Source organism: Microtus pennsylvanicus, chromosome 6 (genome assembly GCF_037038515.1).
Source record: "Microtus pennsylvanicus isolate mMicPen1 chromosome 6, mMicPen1.hap1, whole genome shotgun sequence".
Lineage (NCBI taxonomy): Eukaryota > Metazoa > Chordata > Mammalia > Rodentia > Cricetidae > Microtus > Microtus pennsylvanicus.
Window position 1 is genome coordinate 69,304,767 of NC_134584.1, and position 22,172 is coordinate 69,326,938.

At 35.1% G+C, this 22,172-nt stretch overlaps 1 protein-coding gene across 1 annotated transcript; it reads right to left on the reverse strand.

Annotated features, from left to right (window-relative positions):
- Positions 1-16,369: 16,369 nt before the first annotated feature.
- On the reverse strand, positions 16,370-16,780 carry LOC142852863 (large ribosomal subunit protein eL27-like). The gene has a single exon (XM_075977867.1). It carries the CDS (start codon positions 16,778-16,780, stop codon positions 16,370-16,372), a length of 411 nt encoding a protein of 136 aa, XP_075833982.1.
- Between the last annotated feature and the right edge of the window lie 5,392 nt (positions 16,781-22,172).

Below are 22,172 nucleotides of genomic sequence, written 5' to 3' on the forward strand. Positions count from 1 at the left end.
AATGATGTGAAAGAAGCATGGTTTCATATAGATATATAGTTGCAAAAACGGAGTTCCTTGTAACCCCGGGACTGTCAAAAAGAAGCCAGTGTTTCTCAAACCACATGTGGAGAAAAGCTACTATAAGGAACCTGTACCCAAAACTCTTTACTTAACAACATTTCATTCACAATTAACTAAATCAATTTCTGCAGATCAGGAAATGAAAAGTTAGCATGTAGTTCTCAGAAACAAATTTTTAAATAAAACCATCGAGCTATAACAGTATTGAGATCTGTCAAAATTAGGATGATTTAAAACATAGACAGATATTAAGCCAGTGTGAATAAGTGGATGGCAGTGATTCTAGGCTTTCAGCAAGATGACCAAGACCTTCGAACTGGCTTAGGGATTACTGGTTTACAATTTATTAATCTAGGGTTTTTTTCTTGCTCAAAGAAATAAAAGGAAATGTTTATTAAGTGGTTTAGAAAAGTTAAAATATTTGATGTATACATATCCTAGTATTGAAAAATGTGAACTGTATTATGATTATTTATTATAAATACATGTTTTTAAGAATGTACCATGTACCTTCTTTTTACATGCAATTTTCATTATAAGTTTGCTTCCAAAGTTCAGTTTTTGACATTCTGTACATAATTTTGTATTAATTTTTTGAGAGCTATTCCTTAGCATGTTTTGCATATCAGAGGTAATAGTAGACTCTAGAGATTAAACAATATTAGAAGCAAGGAAGGAGGTATTTCATCTGAATAAACTATAAATAATTAGTAAGTGTAATCAAATAAATAATAAATAAATATCATTTTATATTTATTTGTGTGGCAAATATTGAGATGTTTTCTGACAATAAGAGAGACATGTTAAATAAAAAGGATTCTTAAGTATGGTTGATAGGAATGAAAACTGGAAATCATTTTGTTTTTGCCACATAAAGCTAACCATGGCCTAAAACCCAGAAATCAAATTTCTAAGTACAAATCCATGAAAAACTCACATTTACACTTGAAGATATTTGTAAAATTATGCATCATACTATTCACCATTAATAACAGCAGAAAATGGAATCTACCACTGATAGGAAAATAGAGAAAATCAAACTGCATATATTTATATGAGAGATTAAAACATAGCATAGAAGACAACTCATTTTCTTGCTATAATATAGATAGATGAGATTTGAGACCTAGAAATAATCACACAGGCTGGAGAGATGTTCCAGTGGTTCAGTTTTTGGTCCATGCAAATCTTTTTCCAGGACCCACATCATGCTACTCACATCTGCCTGGAATTCCCATTCCAGGCAATCACACCCCTTTTCTGGCCTCTGCAGATACACACAGAGACATAGACATAAGTATAAATAAATAATTTTAATGGCCAAAGTGTATTATATTTAACATAAAAACATTTTATAAATATATATGTATCTATATGTATATGTTTAAATAAGACAGTACTCAAAAATTTAAAATATTGTGAGAGAAGAGCAATAATTAATAGAGAAATAACTAGAAAGTGGAATACATTTTTAACATTTTATATGAAGAATTAAAAATTGGTTTAAGGTATTCGTTGAATCTGAGGACCAGGCAAAGACTAAATTACACAGAGCCATGACTATAGAGGATATGAATTTCCATAGTCAGGTGAGTGTATAAAAAGGGTAAGTAGTTATGTAGACATGAACAAAAGTATTCTACAAAATTTTGTATTTGTACAATGCTCTATATTAACTTTTATGATACTTGTACCAAGAAAAAAGGTGAAATACTTATCTCCTGCATGGATATTTCAAAAACCTATTTTTAAATTCTACAATAATTTATTTGCAGGCATCCTAAATCAGAAGACACATTCCACATAATTCCTGCAGTAAAATATCTTTTTATTCCCTAGTCAATTTTGTTTTATATAGAGATATGCACATGTAAACTATGTAATTACGTTGTTGGTTTGTGTTGATTGCTGAAATATATAGAATCAACTTGGTTTAAATTTATAATACATGTATAATTTAATATTGAATTGGTGTTATTGCATTCAAATTTCCATCTATGCATATTTCTCTTTCAGATTTTAGTCTTCTCTTACTACATTGTATTTGACTATGTTCTACTAAATCAACATCATTTCTTTGTTCTCAAAATAAAAATACATGTAAATGAACCAATAATTTCATTGGTTATCTTTTCTATGATAGAAAAGAATTTCCCCCTCCTCCCTAAGTGATCACTGTTCTAGGAGACTCATTTCATCAGTATTTATGTGGATGTGAGAGGGTGTACTCCTACAGGAGGTATGACTCAGCCATTCAATTAGAGAATGAAAAATGGGATCAGCAAAGGTTCAGTGTGATGTGGGAATTCATCATTTGCCTGGAAGTATATTTGTTCAGTATAGACTGTCAATCTGTATAAAAGAAAGAGAAAATTCACTGCAAATGAGACTGCAGCCTGTGTACAAACTGAGGATCAGCTTTTGTAGACTTCTTAGCACTGAGAATCTAGTCTATTCTGCAAAAATGTCTCCCTAGATAGATAGTATTTTCAACAATTTTCCCTAAATACAGATAACAGGGGAACTCAGAGACAAAATCTTTTATTAGCCCTTTTAATAAAATCATATTTATGCCCTTTTTCTGAAACAGTAAAATAATTTTCCTTCACTTTTCTAAAAAATGCATTCTTAGTCTCCAGACTTTCTTTCAAATAATGATAATAGCTATACTTTACATTTTAAGAACACTATTATTTTCCTCCTTAGTGTTCTCTTCTAAAGGGCTCAAAGCATTACAAAGTGCTCTTTAAAAAAAGTTATATTCATGTTTCTTTCCTTTGATCCCTATGATAAAATGCAGCTACCTCTAAGGTGAAATGCAGAGACTGCTTATGACAGTGGATAACAACTCCATACCATTCACTAGAAATAACATACCCAATTAAAACTGCAAAGGTCTTAGAAAGACAGACTTTAATTAGAGAAGCTGGAATGTAGCCAAGCAAAAAGTGCCATGAAAAGTGGTCATGACCTCATTTTAACACTCTGTCTTATTCAGAAGACCACATCAAGAGTAGCCCATTGCATCAGGCTGACTTGAGGCTCTGATTGATGCAGCCTTGAATAAATGGGAACAATGTCACATACTTAATCATCATCTGCATTTGTCAAAGCAGCCCACGAGTTTCCTTGGCGAACCTCCTCCACCAGTTAACGACCCTGTACATGTCCATCCATGGGTCACAAACATCACATCAACCTTTTGTAACTTTGGAAGGGTAGCATGTATACTACCAAGTACAAAAGGCACACAATTTTGTGTAACCTGTGTTATCAAAGGAAAAAATGATTCCGATATATTGTTAAATGTTCAAAAATAGTAATTTATAAATTGAAATGATTTTTAAAAATTCAGATAGTCATAAATTAAATATTCAAATTACTAAATATAGCCACCCAGACTCATTAATTTTAAAGAAGACAAAACATCAAATAGATAAAAATTATTACGTGAAAAAAGAGAACAAAAGAAAATATGAGCTTTCAAATTGCCTTTTTAAATTGTAATAAAATTGAACTATCTAATTGTAAGGAGGCATCCTAACCTGTTTTCTTCAAAATATTTTGATCTAATGTGAATACAGAATTTTCTGTTATGGTATTGTTATGTATTCTATGTGGAATTTTACTCACCACACTGGCTCCAAAGTCACCATGAACTGCTCTAACCTCCAAAGTACTACAGTCACACGTATGTGTCATGACTCACTAGTTGACATGATGCAGATTTTGTATCCCACTTTATTTGTGGGAAAATATCATGGAATAATCATTTTTTTCTCACCTCTTTCCTCTGCATAGAAGTCAAAGAGAAAACCTAGGGTACTTTGAGTAGGGTACTGTAAACATGTCTACCTGCCTTTTGTTCTAGTGGCTTTGTTTCCAATAGTTAACTCCATAATGTCTGCTTTCTGACTGCGCTGTGGTCATGTGGGAGATTAGGCTAATGACAGCAATGGGTTGCATTTATCTCTTGGGCTAAGTTATGATTACCTTAAAAATATCATAGATTTGTGGCCAAATTTGTTACATTATTTAAAATGTAACAGAAGCAGATAATTCATATTGAATTTTAATCTTTAAGGAAAAACTTGTAAACCAGACATGACATCATATATCTGTAAAGCCAGGAACTGGGTTGAAGGTGGGTATGATATGGATTATTGAAAGTTCAAACCACCCTGGAAATATAGTGAGACCCAATCAACAACAATAAAACAAACCAACCATAGATCCAACAATACATAATTTTCTTTGCTGGTAATTATTCAACAGTCTTCCTTTTTCTTCTGGTACAACCAGTGGCTTCTCTGGGCTTAGGGATTGCTCCTCTGCACAGGTAAACTCCCATGTAGAATTATGAGACCTCATCTTGACCATTACAAAATTCTGACTTCTTTTTCAATGATGCCCTGTAAGACTGTAGCCTTGTGAATAGTAACTGTCATGGTCTCTGCGACATTGTACGTATTTAAAAGACAAGGAGGCTGATAGTGGGAAAAATAATCTTCCACAGGAAAGAAGACAACAATTGGCTCTCTAGTACCAAATGGCCAGACCTGAAAACATTTATATAATTAATATTATACAGGCTGAGCAGGTTATATTTGTGTATGTAGGAATATATACATTACATATATACATGAACACACATACAGGTGTATGTAACAACAATTAATAAAAACAGAGGCCATGAATTTTAAAGAAAACAAGGAGGAATATATGGAAGGCTTTGGAGATAGAAAAGGGAAGGGGAAAATATAATTATAATTTCGAAAACAATTGAAATTCAGTTTTTAAGGCAAGGGGGCATATAAAAAAAGTTATTTTATAGAGTTTGTGAACCTAGGTCACAAGAAAGTTTGCTGTAGTTCTCCAGTGTTGGTTGCTTTAGGCTGCATATCCTTGTATGATGATTTGTACTGGGTTTATATGTGAAGTTAAAGAAGATTGGCTGATTAAGTGTGTGCTATGACTGGAAAATGTGCTCTGACTGGGTAATAGAGCTAAGCTACATACTATGCAATGCTGTGCCCAATTCCATGATGATAACACTCTCAAGAAATAAAAAAGATGAGTAAATAAATAAGCAAGTATAAAAAGGAAGTAGAGAAGGAAGGAGTTATATTTAGAAAAATATAATCATGACTCTAGATAGTGTATGCTGGGGAGACATGTGCAGAAGCCAAGACCAGAACAAACTTATAAGAAGCAGTTGGGTGGACAGTCATCTTTCTGCATAGTTCTTTTTCAAGTTGATGTCTAATAGCTAATAATGATAACATCTTTGTTCGTGATAACCCTGGATGGATTTTATAGCATTTAATATTAAATAACTTTTAGAATTATACAGTTACTGTAATTTTACATTATAAAATAAAATTTATATAGCTTATAATCACAGAAGACAGTTTTTGATTTTCTGATGTTTGAAGAAAACTTTTGTAACCATTGTACATCTTTTGAGAGCAAATCATGCTTTCTGTTCTTTTAAAGCCTTCTAGGTAAATTTTATAGAGAAAACTCACTCTTGGATGTGCCACCATCTCTTTCCTATGAAATATATTCTTAAGCCTCGGGCATGATATTCCTCTGTTCATTAAGCCCTGTTTAAAAATAACCTGCAAAAACATTACATATTATATACTTCATAAGAAATGCATGCTCTCATTCTTACTTTAGCTTTCATTTCACTTCTTGTCTTAATGGTACTGGAAAATACCTTTAAACACTGAGGAAATGCTTATTTTTTCCCTTATCCATCATACTAAACCCAGAAGCTCTATTCGTATATTAATGAGTCTGATAAAGGAGAACATCATTTCTGTGTAGGAGGTCTAGGCAAATATATGTTGAAAGGATTTGCAGTGGATATCATTAAGTATAATAGGATCTACTTAACACACATAGTTTTCTCAATTAACAAATATATTCTACCTGTGTATGGCGATGTGCAGTTGTATACTCCTATACTTCAGAAGTCTAAAAAAGGCAGACCCCGAGTTTAGAGCTATTATGGGCTACAAGTATGACATTTTCTCAAAGAATATTTGACTCCAGTGTAGTTCTCTAAATCTGCACAAAATTGTATACAACCAGATCATCATTTCTTTCCATCAGTCCTAAAATTTGGTTCTTCAGTGCTTAGAGTCATAGACCGTGCATAAAACTCTTCCTACTGTCCTACTTACCTGTTTTTTGCCAACTGTCTGAGTAGTAAGGGACAATTTTACCCAATAGCCACCACTCTCTCTAATCTTTTATTTTTAATTTAATTTTTTATTCACTATACAGGCTAACCACTGTACCCCCGCACACCTCTCTACTCTGTCCCCTGACCACCCTCCATTCATTCCTCAGAAAGGGTAAGGCCTCCCAAGAGGAGTCAAGAAAGACTGGCATGTTAAGTTAAGGCAGGACCAAGCCCCCCCCCCCCATATCAAAGCTGAGCAAGGCATTCCACCATGGGAAAAGGGCCCCAAAAAGCCAGCATATGCACTGGGGATAGATCCTGGTTAGATTGTTAGGGGCCTCTCAAAAAGACTAAGCCACATAACGGTTGTTCGGATGCAGAGGGCCTTGAAGGGAAGATCCTCAGAGACAGCTGAACCAAGCTCTCCATCTTTCTTGGCCATTCAGTTATCACACAGAAATCAGAATGTAAGTGCTCAGATAGCAGGAGGGAAGAACATAAAATCAGAAATAATGATCAAACCTCTTGTAGTTACTAGTATTAAGAAAGAGTCATTAAGGAGAGTATCTCTTCCCTTTTGCTCTCCTTCTTACTTTAGCTTTTATTTCACTTCTTGTCTTAATGGTACTGGAAAATACCTTTAAACACTGAGGAAATGCTTATTTTTCCCTTATCCATCATACTAAACCCAGAAGCTCTATTCGTATATTAATGAGTCTGATAAAGGAGAACATCATTTCTGTGTAGGAGGTCTAGGCAAATATATGTTGAAAGGATTTGCAGTGGATATCATTAAGTATAAAATCTACAGTAAGCCTTCAAGGTTATATTAGGGCAGTGCAGAGTCTTGGGCTACCAGGAAGAGAGACAATTCATAGAGGACTTCATTATGAGCATAATGCATAATGTCCCTACCAAAATCAAAGTCTTCAGTATTATTTTTTGTACCTCGTATTCTTACAACCTTTAAGATATTTGTTACTTATATGGTTATAACAAAGTGTCACTGATGATTTCCATCTCTTTTACTCTGATTATCTGAAATCTTCCCAGATAGGAGTCTTTCCTCAGATTTTATATTTACCACTTTATTTTTATTTTTTAAAAGCAAAGTAATAAGAAACACATTAGGTTTTTTTTGTTGTTGTTGTTTTTACCTATTGTGACAATCTTTTCTTTAAAAGAACTACCACATAAAGAGAAAGCAAGCTGACTTTGTAGCCATGATTTCAGAGACACCATGTTAGTCAAGTTGACATTGTGGCCATGGTTTTAGAAATACCATGTTAATCAGGATCATAATGTCACCATGGCTTCAGAGATATCATGTTGGTCAGGTTGATATTGTAATTATGGTTTCAGAGTCACCATGTTGGTCAGGCTGACATTATAGCCATGTTTTCAGAGATACCATGCTGGTCAATTAGGATAACAGGAACTGACCTTTCTACTTGGTTCTGACTTCACATGTAAATACCATTGACTTGCTTTAATGTTGCTTTAAACATAGTAGGTGTTATTTTCTTTTGCAAAGCCAAAATCAAAAAAAAAAAAAAAAACTTCACAAGAATGATATTACCTTCAAGGACGCAGTTGCTAGAAAAGAAAAAACAGGGCTATTAAACTAAAATGCTAGCAAGAACCCATCAAGAGGTACTGATCTATAACTGAAAAGAATAATTATTAATTAGGTATTAAGAAAACAAGATTTATTGGAAAAACAATCGGTTATTGCACTTTGCACACCCCACTAAAATAAAGCCTGAATTTTCAAGCAGACATTTACTCTCATCAAGCCCATATTCCCAAAGAACATGAGATGCTGTCAGTTTATACTCAGGTATGTCAAACGTTACTTCTAAAATCTTGGGCCTCGGAGCCCTCATGTCTAATATAAGGTTATTAGGAGAAATCTGGGTTGCAAAGACCCTTCCAAAAGATAAATAAAAAAATTAAAATTGGAGTATTATAATCACATAAAGCATAACTGTTTCTGAATAGTCAGATAGCAGTAAAAGATTGGTGTCTTAGGGAATGAAGTCACATCAATGCATACATTCTATGGATTTGATTAAATAGACCTATATTAAAAGCATGTCTATCATACATATTTGAGTTAGCTTCAAAATGCACCTTATTTTATTAACCTCTATTCGAAAGTGTAAGGAACATGGAACCAAGCTGTATTCTACTTCTTTTAGTTTACTAATCTTCAGGTTTGTTTAGTATGTGCTCAACACAACTTAAAATTAAAGTAATAATTTAGAAGTTATTGCAGTAAAGCACAAGACAAAAGGGTCTCTGCAGGGAAGTGTTTCCCCAGAGTCTTCCTAATACTGATTAACACTAGTTTTTGAAATGTTAATTAGTTTTGAGCTTAACAGCTAGTCATTGTCTAAAAGGGCATGGTGCAAAACTTTTTCAAAGTGTGGACTAAGGAGTACTTAACTCCTTAATGCCAAGGACTGGCCATTTGCTCCATTGCTGGCCACTGAACCATAAGGATGCCAGGACTGATTAGCTGTGGTGATTAGCAGGCTGACGTGAGGACTTGTCATCTGCTTACACTGACAGGCCATCTAAAGGAATTTCTAAGTTTTGTCTGTGTAATGCATTCCACTTAGTCACATTATGGAATGCATATTTAAAAACTTTTTAAAGAGAGTGTGAATAGGTTTAACATATGACGAAAAGACCTAAAATGATTTTGCTATATTCTCTGGTTGTCTTTGGCATTTAATAGGTATAATGGCAGAAAACAGAACTTTTTGTTTCTTCAGCAGTTTCTTAGAGACCATATTTATCACTCCAAAATCTGCAGCATATAACTTTATTCCTGTTGTTTCTCCAGAGGGTAATACCTTGTAAAACAAAATTCATGAAAAATTTCACACAGAGAACAACTCATGTAGAAAAATACATCTTTGTAGAGAAAGAAGTTGTAATCTGAATAAGACAATGGATATCAGAAAGTATTTGTACTAGAAATATTTATTTAAAAAATTGCAATTAAGACAATCTTCCCCTGTGTCTAGGAGATGAATACACACATTCTGCACATGTTATTACATTTCACTACTAAGTGAACAACAAAAGTCCCAAATACTTCAGAATTGAGGCAGTATACATAGGAAAATCTGATTTATGCTCCTTCACTTTCTGTCATGCATTGGTACCTAAAAACACATGTGTAATGGTTGCCTTCTATTATCATTATTTTGTAAATCCTTTTAATTATATTTGGAGAAAACTAATCTCACAATAAGCTAAAATCTCTGCAAGGAGACCAGTGTCCTATTGTGGGGAACATTCCTCAAGTATCTATTAGATTTCTATTCTACAGAGCTCTAATGAAATGAAAAAAAAATCTGACACTGCCACACATTTACAAAGTATATCAAAATGGCAAATAAACATGGCGATATTTTGAGAAATAATATTTATTTTATATTAACAGTTTACATACTGAAATCTAAAGTCACAGATATCTTTGGGAGGAAAAGAATGAATGACCAGAGCAGATGTTGAACTGCTGTGTATAAGATTCAGAATATTCTTATTTTTAGTGTGACTTTTGCACAAGACTTCTGCATGGAAAGGTAGGAAGGCTATGGGGCTGTAACAACAACAAAAACAAAAACTAACCAAACAAACAAAAAAGGTTGAAGTGGGAAAATAGCAATAGGAAAAAGAAAAAAATAGTCTTAGAGATGGTATAAGCTTTCCTCAGCCAGTCAGTGGTGGTGCACACCTTTAATCCCAGCATTGGGAAACAGAGGGGGATCTCTGTGAGTTCAAGGCTAGCCTGTTCTACAAGAGCTGGTTTCAGGACAGGCACCAAAGCTACAGAGAAGTCTTGTCTAGAAAAACAAACAAACAAAAAACCAACCAAACAAACAAATTAAAAAGCTTTCCTCAAATTTAATTTACTATGGTGGGCTTTCATCATATTCAAAACTGTATATATCAATGTCCTCATCCTCTAGCCTTTATCTTGTCACGGTCTTTTAAATCTTTTAGTTAGTGGTCTTTTTCTTGGTAGTATAACAGGTGATGTTCTTTTTTTGTATAATTCTGTTCTTTCAGTTTCCTTGCATTTTCTAGGCTTCACATGACCTTTAATTGTATTGATTAGTTAATAATGGCTTACTTTTCAATAAAAGAGGTATGAGATTGTTCCTTGAAGCTTACCAAAATAGAGGAGTAGCAAGAATTAAAGAGACTCTCTAAGATATGGCTAAGAGCTTCTTTAGTGCCTCTCAAATCTAAGATATTTAGAGAAATAAAATGAAGCAAATACACATTTAAAGCATTTTGATCATGTTATTTCAACTTTCATGGTCTTGTTAAAGACTTTACAAACTATATCACTATATTAATTACACATATTGAAGCTTTTACGTACAATAAATACTCTTTAATGCACAAATTTTTCAGACAGAGTTTGGAAGGTGTTGTTGGCATGCCAATTGTTGTCGGATGATGTTTGTTCTTGGTCGCGCAGCCCTGAAATGATCACATAGAAACTATATTATTTAAAACACTGTTTGTCCCATAGTTTAAGCATATTTCTGACTAGCTTTTTTATTTTAAGTTAACCCATTTCTATTAATCTGTGTATCACTACGTGGTTGTGGTTTACTCACAAGATTCCAGCAGATCTGTCTCTGGCAAAGGCTTTATGGATTCTCTTAGGCTCTGCCTTCTTTCTCCCAGCATTCAGTTTAGTTTTGCCACCTAGATGAATTATGCTAAGCCACTACCCAGAACAGCTTTATTAAATAACCAATAAAAGCAACACTGCTGTAGGATAATGGTCTTTTATCCTGTTACTTGTATTATTTTTAATAAAATGCTGATTGGCTAGTAGCAAGGCAGGAAGTAGAGGGAGAGTGACTAGAACAGAAGAATTCTAAGAAGAGAAAAGCTCAGTCTGCAGTCATCATCCAGACACAGAGGAAGCAAGATATGACTGCCTTGCTGGAAAAGGTACCAAGCAGAGTGGGTAACATAGCTAAGAATTATATGCTAATATAAGTTATAAAAATTAGCTAATAAGCCTGGTATAATAGTAGCAAGTTTATTATTAATGTATGCCTCTGTGTGCTTATTTGGGACTAAATGGATGAGAAATCTTAGTCAACACAACACATAAACAGAAGGACTTTCTACACCAAGAAGGAAAAAGAGGCAAATATTAAAATGACTGAGAGGAGACTATCAACTGCATATTCTACGCCAAATTCCAATCTTATGAAATACCATTTTTAAATATGCGTACCCCTTTCAATGATAAAGGTTTTGGAGAGATCAGGAATACAAGGAACGTATCTAAATATAATAAAAGCAACAAACAGCAAGCTGACAGCTACCTTCAAATTAAATGGAGAGAAACTCAAAGTGATTCTACTAAAATCAGGAATAAGACAAGGCTGTCCACTCTCTCCACATCAATTCAACATAGATCTTGAAGTTCGGGCTAGAGAAATAAGACAACTAAAGGAGATTAAGAGGTTTAAATTGGAAAGGAGAAGTCACACCTTCTCTATTTGTAGATAATATGATAGTATATATAAGTGACCCCAAAAATTATACCAGGGAACTACTACAGCTGATAAATACCTTCAGTAATGTGGAAGAATACAAGATCAACTCAAAAAAAAAAAAACAAAAAAAAAACAAAAAACAGTAGCTCTCCTATATAGGAATGAAAAAGGAACCGAGAAAGAAATTAGAGAAATATCACCCTTCACAATAGCCACAAATAACAGAAAATATCTTTAGGTAACACTAACCAAACAAGTGGAAGACCTGTCAAACAAAACTTAAATCTTTCAAAAAAGAGACTGAAGAAGTGGAAAGATCTCCCATGCTCTTGGATAGGTAGGATCAACATAATAAAAATGGCAAAAAAAAAAAGCAATCTATACATTTAATGCAATCCCCATTAAGATGCCAACAGAATTCTTCTCAGACCTTGAAAGAACAATACTCAATATGGACAACCAAAAAACAAAGAACAGAAAAAATAATCCTGTACAATAAAGGAACTTCCAGAGGCAACACCATCTCTGACATCAAGTTCTATTGTAGAGCTACAATAATGAAAACAGCTTAGTATTGGCATAAAGACAGACAGGTTGACCAATGGAATTAAATCAAAGACATGGACATTAATCTACACTCCTAGGAACAACTGGTTTTTCAATAAATAAGCTAAATTTATACATTGAATAAAAGAAAGCATCTTCAAAAATGCTGCTAGCGAAACTGTATAGCAACATGTAAAAGAATTTAACTAGATTAATATCTGTCCCCATACATAAAACCCAGGTCGAAATGTGATAAAGCCAATCACATTGAACCTAATAGAAGAGAAAGTGGGAAGTAGCCTTCAATGCATGGGCACAGGATACTGATTCCTAAATATAACTTCAGTAGCACAGACACTGAGAGAAACAATAAATAAATGAGATCTCCAAAACTGAGAAGCATCTGTAAAGCAAAGGACACAGTCGAAAAGACAAAAAAGCAGCCTACTGAATGGGAAAAGATTTTCACTGACCCCACACCAGACAAAGGCCTGATCCCCAATATATACAAAGAACTCAAAAATTAGACATCAAATTTTAAATAATCTAATGAATAGCAAACAGAACTAAACAGAGAATTCTCAACAGAAAGATTTCAAATGGCCAAAAGACACTTAAGAAAACCTGACATTAGAGAAACTCCTAGAAATCCACAAGGATGATTCCAGCTTAGACCTTAAGCAATAGAGGAGAGGGTGCCCGAACTGGCTTTGCTCTGTAGTCAAGACTGATGAGTGTGTGTGTGTGTGTGTGTGTGTGTGTGTGTGTGTGTGTGTGTGTGTGGAGAGAGAGAGAGAGAGAAAGACAGACAGACAGAGGGAGAAAGAGAGAGAGCAAGAGACAGTTTCTGCTGGTCAAAATGGTAACTGATTAAAGATTCTGCAACTTTCACATATGAGACCAAGGGTAAACATTTCTCTCATGAATTTCTGAGAAGAAAATAATATCATGATCATAAAAATTCAAAGGGGCAGGAAATTCTGCCATGTAGAGCTGTAAAGGGGTTGTCTGGTGTCTTCCTCAGGTTGGGTGCTGCTCTGCTATGCCAGTGCCTTTCACTGTTCATGAAGCCAACAATTTTTGGTCCAATCTGATTTATTAACATTTCCAAAGCAGATTCATATCTGAGGATAATAATCCTGTTTATGGGGCTTTGAATTGAACTCAATGTTAAATAGTTACAAAGTAATTGACATGGGGAAACATACCAGTCTATCTTTAGGTTTCCTGCCCAGAAAGTTTCTCAATATAGATGGATGCATGAGTAAATTACTTAAAGATTACTTTCCTTTTTAGGATAAAATTAACAGTCACAGGTTTCAAGCATAGCCTCAGACTACTCCCTTCTTTCCTCTGACTAAAAACAGAAGCAAAACAATCTCTGAAAAATTCCTTTGGGACTCTAGAATCTTAGAAATGGGAGATTAGCTTGATTTAATTATGTTAAATTATCATGCTAAAAATGAACGGCAATATATCTTTCTTTAAGCAGAGATTATCTTAATAACATTATAGTGCTAACACTTATGTGGTTCTTCCCAAGTACAGAGCACTTTTTTAAGTACTTTGTATGGAATAGTAATTTTAATGTTCATGAAACCATATATTAAAAGTTCTATTACATCTATTTTACAATAAAGTAAGTAGTCAAGAAGAGCTGACTTGCTTATGATCAGAAAACAAGGAAATGACAGAGGGAGAATGGATTTGCTCATGGAACCCCCATTCTCAAAATTTTAGCATTCAAGTCCCTTCCTTAAAATCTCAGTGGTGTACATTGACAGTCTCTGCTAATGATTCTTTTCAGTATTTTTCTAGAGGTTATTTATGTCTTTAAATTGATATCATGTCTTTAAATACATCTTATTTTATTTCTCAACCCATGTTTATTCAATGCATACTACATTTCTGGATCTCTACTATGTACTGTAACTTACTGAATTATGGGAAAGACAGAAAATATCCCTTTGTACAACTAAAATGAAAACACGGAGTACATGAATAGATCAGTAAAATCAATATAGACAGAAACTGGGAAGTTAAAGAAAAGCAAAGTGTGAAAAATCACACAGGTTAGCATCTGTTTTCTGATAGTTAAGTAAGAATGTTGTAGGTAGGGATGTTTAATCCTATATCTAAAGAAAAGCAAGCAGAAATACTTCCAAAATGCTAGAAAACCAATTCTGACAAATATTAATAAAAAGCACAAAGAGTTGGGTGCAAAAGCAAAAAAACAAAGAAAGAAATGTAGGTGTGTTATTCTACTCATTAGTTCAAGGCCAAATGATCCATGACTGGAGACAGTCTCAATACATGGAAGATCTCTACTCTGATTTAAATAAATTGCAGTCAGAGATAAGTTGTTAGAAAAAATTGTTTGTCAAAATGGGCATAATCATCAACTGAAACAGTCAAATTAAGAACATAAGCATGTAAAAACAGGAATAAAAATGAATATATATATATATATATATCAAGAAAATAGTAATTTATGGAAAATGGGTATAGGAATGTCATTCTAGAGACTGCTAGAATGAGACTATAAGTATTACAGCTGATAGATACAGCAAACTGAACGCTGCAGATATTGTTAATGAAGCAGTGATACACCGATGCTTCAATGACTCTAAGACTAACATTCCTATCTAAATATGCACAGAAAGCATAGTGACCAAAATTGTTAAATACAGCATGCACATAAGAGAGAAATGTGAATATATATTTTGGAGATTGCTAAGATCAATTATCAAAAGCTAAAACAAAGCTAATAGTTAAAAACAATGACATGAGAATTAACGGAAATATACGTTTCTTGTGATTGCAACAATCCAGAAATCAGCTATACTTTCCTCAAATATTGGAGAGATCTGTAAGAATGATCATGTATGTACCAAGTGGCAATTTTATTGAATTATTGAATTTTAAAAGAGCTGACTCCTGCACATCTTTAATACCAGTAATTTGGAGACTGATGCACTTGGATCTATGTGAGTTTGAGGCCAGCCAGATCTCCAAAAGGTAGTTGCAGGACAGGTTCTAAAACTACAGAGAATCCCTTCTTGAAAAACCAAATAAATAAATAATAAAAAGAGCTGACACCTTGCAGACTATATTCTCAGATAGAAATAAATGGCTTTGTACTTGGTTGTGATAGTACATGTTTATAATCCAGGCATTCAAGACTAGCCCAAGAAAGACAGCAATTAATTTAAAAAAAAAATAAAGAAGAAAGGAACTGAATGCATTGAGAGACGAGACAGAGAAAGAGGAAGATATCAATGATGAATACCAAGGAGAAACCTTAAAAGATATTAGTGATTGAATTTTAAAACACTTCATGTATCAAAGAAATTATAATGAAAGTTTGAAAATATTTATTAGTAAAAATATGAAAATTGTACACTTTTGAGAACCAGGGGCAATAAATAAAGATTCATATCAATTCAAATAGATGTGAAACTGTATCAAGAAGTCAGGAAAATACAATATATAGGCATAGAAAAAAAAAGACAATGAGCTCATGAGCAGTAGCCATAGTCCCCTGGGTCAGCCTGAAATGAGCAGTAGCTCCCTAGGCTTCCTCACATGATGTGGCTCCTTTCCTAAAGATCAGAGTCTCCAGAGTGAAGGGCTATATTCTCTGACCTCTTCTCCTCCCAAATCACAGAACTGGAGGGTGAGGGTATTACAGTTCACAGTACCAACAGGCCAAGAAGAAGGATATACATTGCTTTACTTTTACTATGGCTAATATGTTTTGGCAGAGAATGATAACTCTATGATACTCAATCACCCAAATTCACACGAGTATACCATTTTCTGGTATCCTCTTCAATTTCTTTCTTCAAAGACTTGTTCTTGTCAAGTAGATCTTTCACTTCCTTGGTTAGTGCTACACCAAGATACTTTATGCTATTTGTGGCTGTTCTGAAAGTTGATGTTTCTCTGATTTTCTTCTCAGCTTCTTTTTTTTGTCTGCTTTTTGTTTTTTTAAACTTTTAATGATGTAAACAAAATATACCTAAAAGCGACGATTCTGGAAAAACCATTTGTTCTTCCCTGTCTTGTATCGTTCCTCAACTTTGACTTTGGCTTCCCTCCTTGCCTTGTGTTTCAGGGTTGGGTCCCTAAAGACATCCTTTTTGATAACAGTTTTGTCCAGGAGGATGTCCACAGAGTACCTTGTGGGCATCAGGTGGTTGTAGTTATAAACCTTCACAAAGGACTTGATCTTGGATCTCTTGGCGACTTTCTTCTTGCCCATGGCAGCTGTTACCTTTCGGGGATAGCAGTCAATTCCAGCCACCAGGGCATTGCTGTAAGGGCGGTCTGAGGTGCCATTGTCAATGTTCTTTACAATGACAGCTTTGTGTCCGGAGTAGCATCCAGCCAGGACAAGCACCCCTTTCCTGGGTTTCATGAACTTGCCCATTTCGGCAGCGAGCATCCGGTTCCCAGCAGCTCCTCACAGCTTCTTTATCCTTCGTGTATAGGAGGGCTACTGATTTTTCTGAGTTGGTCATGTATCCTGCCACATCAATGAAGGTATTTATCAGCTCTAGGAGTTCTCCGGTAGAGCTTTTGGGGTCACTTATATATACTATCAAATCATCTGCAAATAATGAAAGTTTGACTTCTTCCTTAACAATTCGAATCCCCTTGATCTCCTTATGTTACTTTATTGCTAGAACTTCAAGCACTATGTTGAAGAGATATGGAGAGAGTGGATAGCCTTGTCTTGTTACTGATTTTACTGAAATGGCTTTGAGTTTCTCTCAATTTAATATGATGTTAGCTGTCATTTGCTGTATATTGTTTTTATTATATTTAGGTATGATCCTTGTATCCCCAATATTTCCAAGACCTTGATCAGAAAGAGGTATTAAGTTTTGACAGATGCTTTTTCAGCATCTAGTGAAATGATCATATGGATTTTTTCCTTTCAGTTTATTTATATGATGGATTACATTGATAGATTTTTGTATGTTGAACCAACCCTGCATCTCTGAGTTGAAGCCTACTTGATCATAATGGTTCATTTTTTTTGATGTGTTTTTGATTTGGTTTACCAGTGTTTTATTGAGAATTTTTGCATCGATATTTATGAGTGAGATTGGTCTGTAATTCTCTTTCTTGGTTGAATCTTTGTGCGGTTTCTGTATCAGGGTAACAGTAGCTTCATAAAAATAATTTGGCAATGACCCTTCTGTTTCTATTATGTGGAACATATTGAGTAGTATAGGTATTAGTCCTTCTTGGAAGTTCTGGTAGAATTCTGCACTAAAACCATCCATCCCTGGGCTTTGGTTGTTGGGAGTTTTTTGATGACAACTTATTTCCTTGCGACTTATAGGTCTATTTAAATTGCTTACCTGGTCTTGATTTAATTTTGATATATGGTATCTATCTAAAAATTGTCCATTTTTTATCATTTACAATTTTGTGGAGTACAGTCATTTTTAGTAGGACCTAATGATTTTCTGAATTTCCTCAGTGTCTGCTGTTATGTCCCTCTTTTCATTTCTGATTTTGTTAATTTGGGTGTTCTCTCTCTGCCTTTTCATTAGTTTGTGTAGTGATCTGTCAATTTTGTTGATTTTCTCAAAGAACCAATTCTTTGTTTCATTGGTTCTTTGAATTGTTTTCTATGTTTCTATTTTGTTGATTTCAGCCCTCAGTTTGATTATTTCCAGTCTTCTACTCCTCCTGGGTGAGTCTTCTTCTTCTTCTTCTTCTTCTTCTTCTTCTTCTTCTTCTTCTTCTTCTTCTTCTTCTTCTTCTTCTTCTTCTTCTTCTTCTCTTTTAGAGCTTTCAACTGTGCTGTTAAGTCTCCAATGTGAACTTTCTTCATTTTCTTTATGTGGGCATTTAGTGCTATGAACTTTCCTCTTAGCACCATTTTTATGGTGTCCCAGAGTTTGATGTAGGAGGGTCGGTCATCTGTTTATGTGTTACTTTCATTGGTTAATAAAGAAACTGCCTTGGCCCTTTGATAGAACAGGAAATTAGGTAGGTGGAGTAAACAGAACAGGATGCTGGGTAGAAGGCAGTGAGGCAGCCGCCATGGGGTCAGACGCCATGGAGCCAGCTGCCAGTTCAGACATGCTGAATCTTTCCTCGTAAGCCACAACCTTGTGGTGCTACACAGATTATTAGAAATGGGTTGATCAAGATGTGAGAGTTAGCAAATAATAAGCTGTAACTAACGGGCCAGGCAGTGTTTAAATGAATACAATTTGTGTGTTGTTATTTTGGAGCATAAGCTAGCCAGATGGCCGGGAGCTTGGCACCAGGAATGCAGCCTGCTGCTCCTTCTACATAGATTTGGGTATGTTGTGTCTTCATCATCATTGAATTCAAATAATACTTTAATTTCTTTCTTTATTTTTTCCTTTACCCAGGCGTTCAGTAGTTGACTGCTCTGTTTCCATGAGTTTCTAGGCTTTCTGTGGGTGGTATTGTTGCTAAATTCTGACTTTACTTCATGGTGATCCAATAAGACACAGGTGGTTACTCCAAATTTTTGTATCTGTGGATGTTTGCTTTGTTACTGAGTATGTGATCAATTTTCAAGAAGGTTCCATGAGGTGCTGAGAAGAAAGTATATTCTTTCCTGTTTGCGTGAAATGTTCTATAGTTGTCTGTTAAGTCCATTTGATTCATTGTATTTCTTAATTCTCTTATTTTTCTCTTAAGTTTCTGCTTGGTTGATCTGTCCATTGGCAAAAGAGGGGTTTTGAAATCTCCTATGATTAGTGTGTGGGATTTGATGTGGGATTTGAGTTTTAATAATGTTTCTTTTACATATGCAAGTGCTTTTATATTAGGTGCATAAATATTCAGAATTGAGACCACATCTTGATGAATTGTTCCTGTTACGAGTATAAAGTGTCCTTCTCCATCTCTTATGATTGATTTTAGCTTAAATCAATTTTGTTAGATATTAGGATAACCACACGTGTTTGTTTCTTAGATCCATTTGATTGGAAATCCTTTTCCCAACCCTTTACTCTGAGGTAGTGTCTGTCTTTGAGGTTGATGTGTCTTGTAAAAATCAGAATAGTGGATCTTGTTTTCATATCCATTCTCTTACCATGTGCCTTTTTGTAGGTGAACTGAGTCTATTGATATTAAAAAATATTAATGACCAGTGGTTGTTAACTCTGTTTATTTTTTGGTGGTAGTGTTTGTATGTTTCCCTTCTTTGAGTTGTGTTGGTGGAGGGTTATTAGATGCCTGTGCTACTGTGGGTGTTGTTAGCTTACTTGGTTTGTAGTTTTCCTTCTAGTACTTTCTGTAAGGCTGGGTTTGTGGATACATATTATTTAAATCTGTTTTTGTCATGGAATACCTTGTTTTCTCCATTGATAGTGAAAGAAAGGTTTTCTGGGTATAGTAGTCTGGGCTTGCATCCATGGTCTCTTAGTGTCTGTAACACATCTATTCAAGGCCTTCTGGCTTTCATGATGTTCATTGAGAAGTCAGGTTTAATTCAGATAGGCTTACCATTTATAATTTATTTGACCGTTTTCCTTTGAAACTCTTAAAATTCTTTCTTTGTTCTGTATGTTTTGTGTTTTAATTATGATATGGAGAGTGGATTTTTTTTTGCTCCAGTCTATTTGGTGTTCTGTAATGTTCTTGTACTTTCATTGTGCTATCCTTCTTTAGCTTTGGGAAGTTTTCTTCTATAATTTTATTGAATATATTTTCTGGGCCTTTGAGCTGGAGTTCTCCTTCTTCTACCCCTATTATTCTTAGCTTTGGTCATTTCATGGTGTCCCTGGTTTATTTTATGTTTTGTGTTCAGAACTTGTTGGATTTGCTGTTTTCTTTGATCAATGAATCTATTTCCTCTATAGTATCTTCAGTGCCTGAGATTCTTTCTTCTATCTCTTGAATTCTGTTGGTTATACTTGCTTCTGTAGTTTCTGTTCATTTACTCAGATTTTCCATATCCAGCCTTTCCTTAATTTATGTTTTCTTCATTACCTCCATTTCAGTCTTCAGGTATTGAACTGTTCCTTTACCTGTTTGATTGCTTTTTCTTGCTTTTCTTGGGTATCTTTGAGGATTTATTAATTTTTTTCTAACTTTTGTTTGTCTTCCTTTTCTTTAAGGGATTTTCTTCATTTCCTGTTTAAAGGTCTCCATCATTTTCATTTATTTTTATAGTCATTTTATTCTACTTCTTCTGGATTAGGATGTTCAAGTCTTCCTGTTGCATGTTTGCTGGATTCTGGTGTAACCATGTTGCTTTTCAGGATGTTGGAGGAATTCTTGCATTGGTGCCTGCCCATCTCTTTCTTCATATGAGGCCAGCAGAGTCTTGGTGTCTTGGCCCAATCTTTGCTGTGGCTGAGTATTTGGAAGTTTTTCTTGTTCTGCTTTCTCTTAGGTCCCCTCAGCACTGGAGCAGGCTCTCAGATCCCCTCAGCACTGATTCAGGCTGTGTTGCAGGGTTCTAAGAGCCTTGCAGGTGAAAAGGCAGGCTCTCCATTTCTCTCAGCACGGGAGCAGAGTCTCTTGCAGGGTTCCAAGAACCTCACAGACAAAAATGTGGGCTTGGTGGCAGGATGGAGTGAGAGAAAGAGGGACCAGCAGCATGAACACTACCCGCTGGCTCTCGGTCCTCTCAGCCCTGAAGCAGGCTGTGATAGGGATTGCAAGGACCTTATGGAAAAAAGGTGGGCTTGGGGGCAGGGTGGGAGTTGTGTGGGAACACAACTCGCTGGATGGTCAGTAAAGCCTAGAGAATTGGGAGGGAGGGACTGGATTCTATCTCCCTAGTAAGGTAGTAAGGTCCCAGAGAGTGGCACTTCTGGCTGTCTGGCCATGTGGCCACAAACTCACCTTTCAGGTTCCCTCAGCATGGGAGTCAAATATTGGGTCTTAAGAATAAGGTAAAATGCAGTAGAAGGCAGCTGAATCTCAACATTAGTCTTGGAGTGAAACAAATCCTTTAGAATAGCATATGACATGGGATAATCTAAAAGGAGATAAACACTCCAACATTCAGTCTTGCATAGGAAATATTTAAGCTCAGAAAGTAAATAACTCAAAGGGTCCAAGGGAGTCCCTTAAACTGACCAGATTCACCGAATTCCACAGTTTCCATGCATACGTGAACTACTGGACTTATGAGAAATCTCAGAAAAGATTAGCTGCCTAGAAGAGCCTCAGATCAATCAAACTATTGGATAAGAACATTCTCCTTCCTGTTGGGCTGCTGCCAGTCTTTGCTCCAGGTTTTTAGCTTTTCAAATTATTGCTCATGCTCAAGTGGGCTTTTGGTGATGCAACTGTCACCAAGGCAATCTTGTTTTTGTAATTCCTCATTCATACTCTCATGAAGAACCCCAATAAAATGCATTCTTTTACAAAGTTGAAGTTTGGTAGTATTTGTATGTGGTCTGTTAATGATCCTCTGTTTTGGGTCTGTAAATATTTTTCACATCTCCCCAGGAAAGTGGCACAGAACAAGGAGACAAAGACAATATTGGAAACATTCGTAAGATAACATAAAAATGAAATATATCCTCAAGAAATATTTTTTGTATTGATTGTGTACAAGTATTTTGATAGTTGGTATTCTAGAGAGCTTTTTAGATAATATAAATTTTATAATCCTTACTTTCACCTATTCCAAAAAGGAAAAGAAAAGGTTGTTAAGTCACCAAGTACACCCAAAAATGGCAGTGCTGGTGATGGTCCAGATACCACTTGGGCTGAGTTTTGCTAAGAAAAAGAAACTTTCAGCTTTTCTCAAAAGCCTTCAACGCTGGCCAAACACTCTTGACCACAACTGTCAGCCCCTCCCCTGT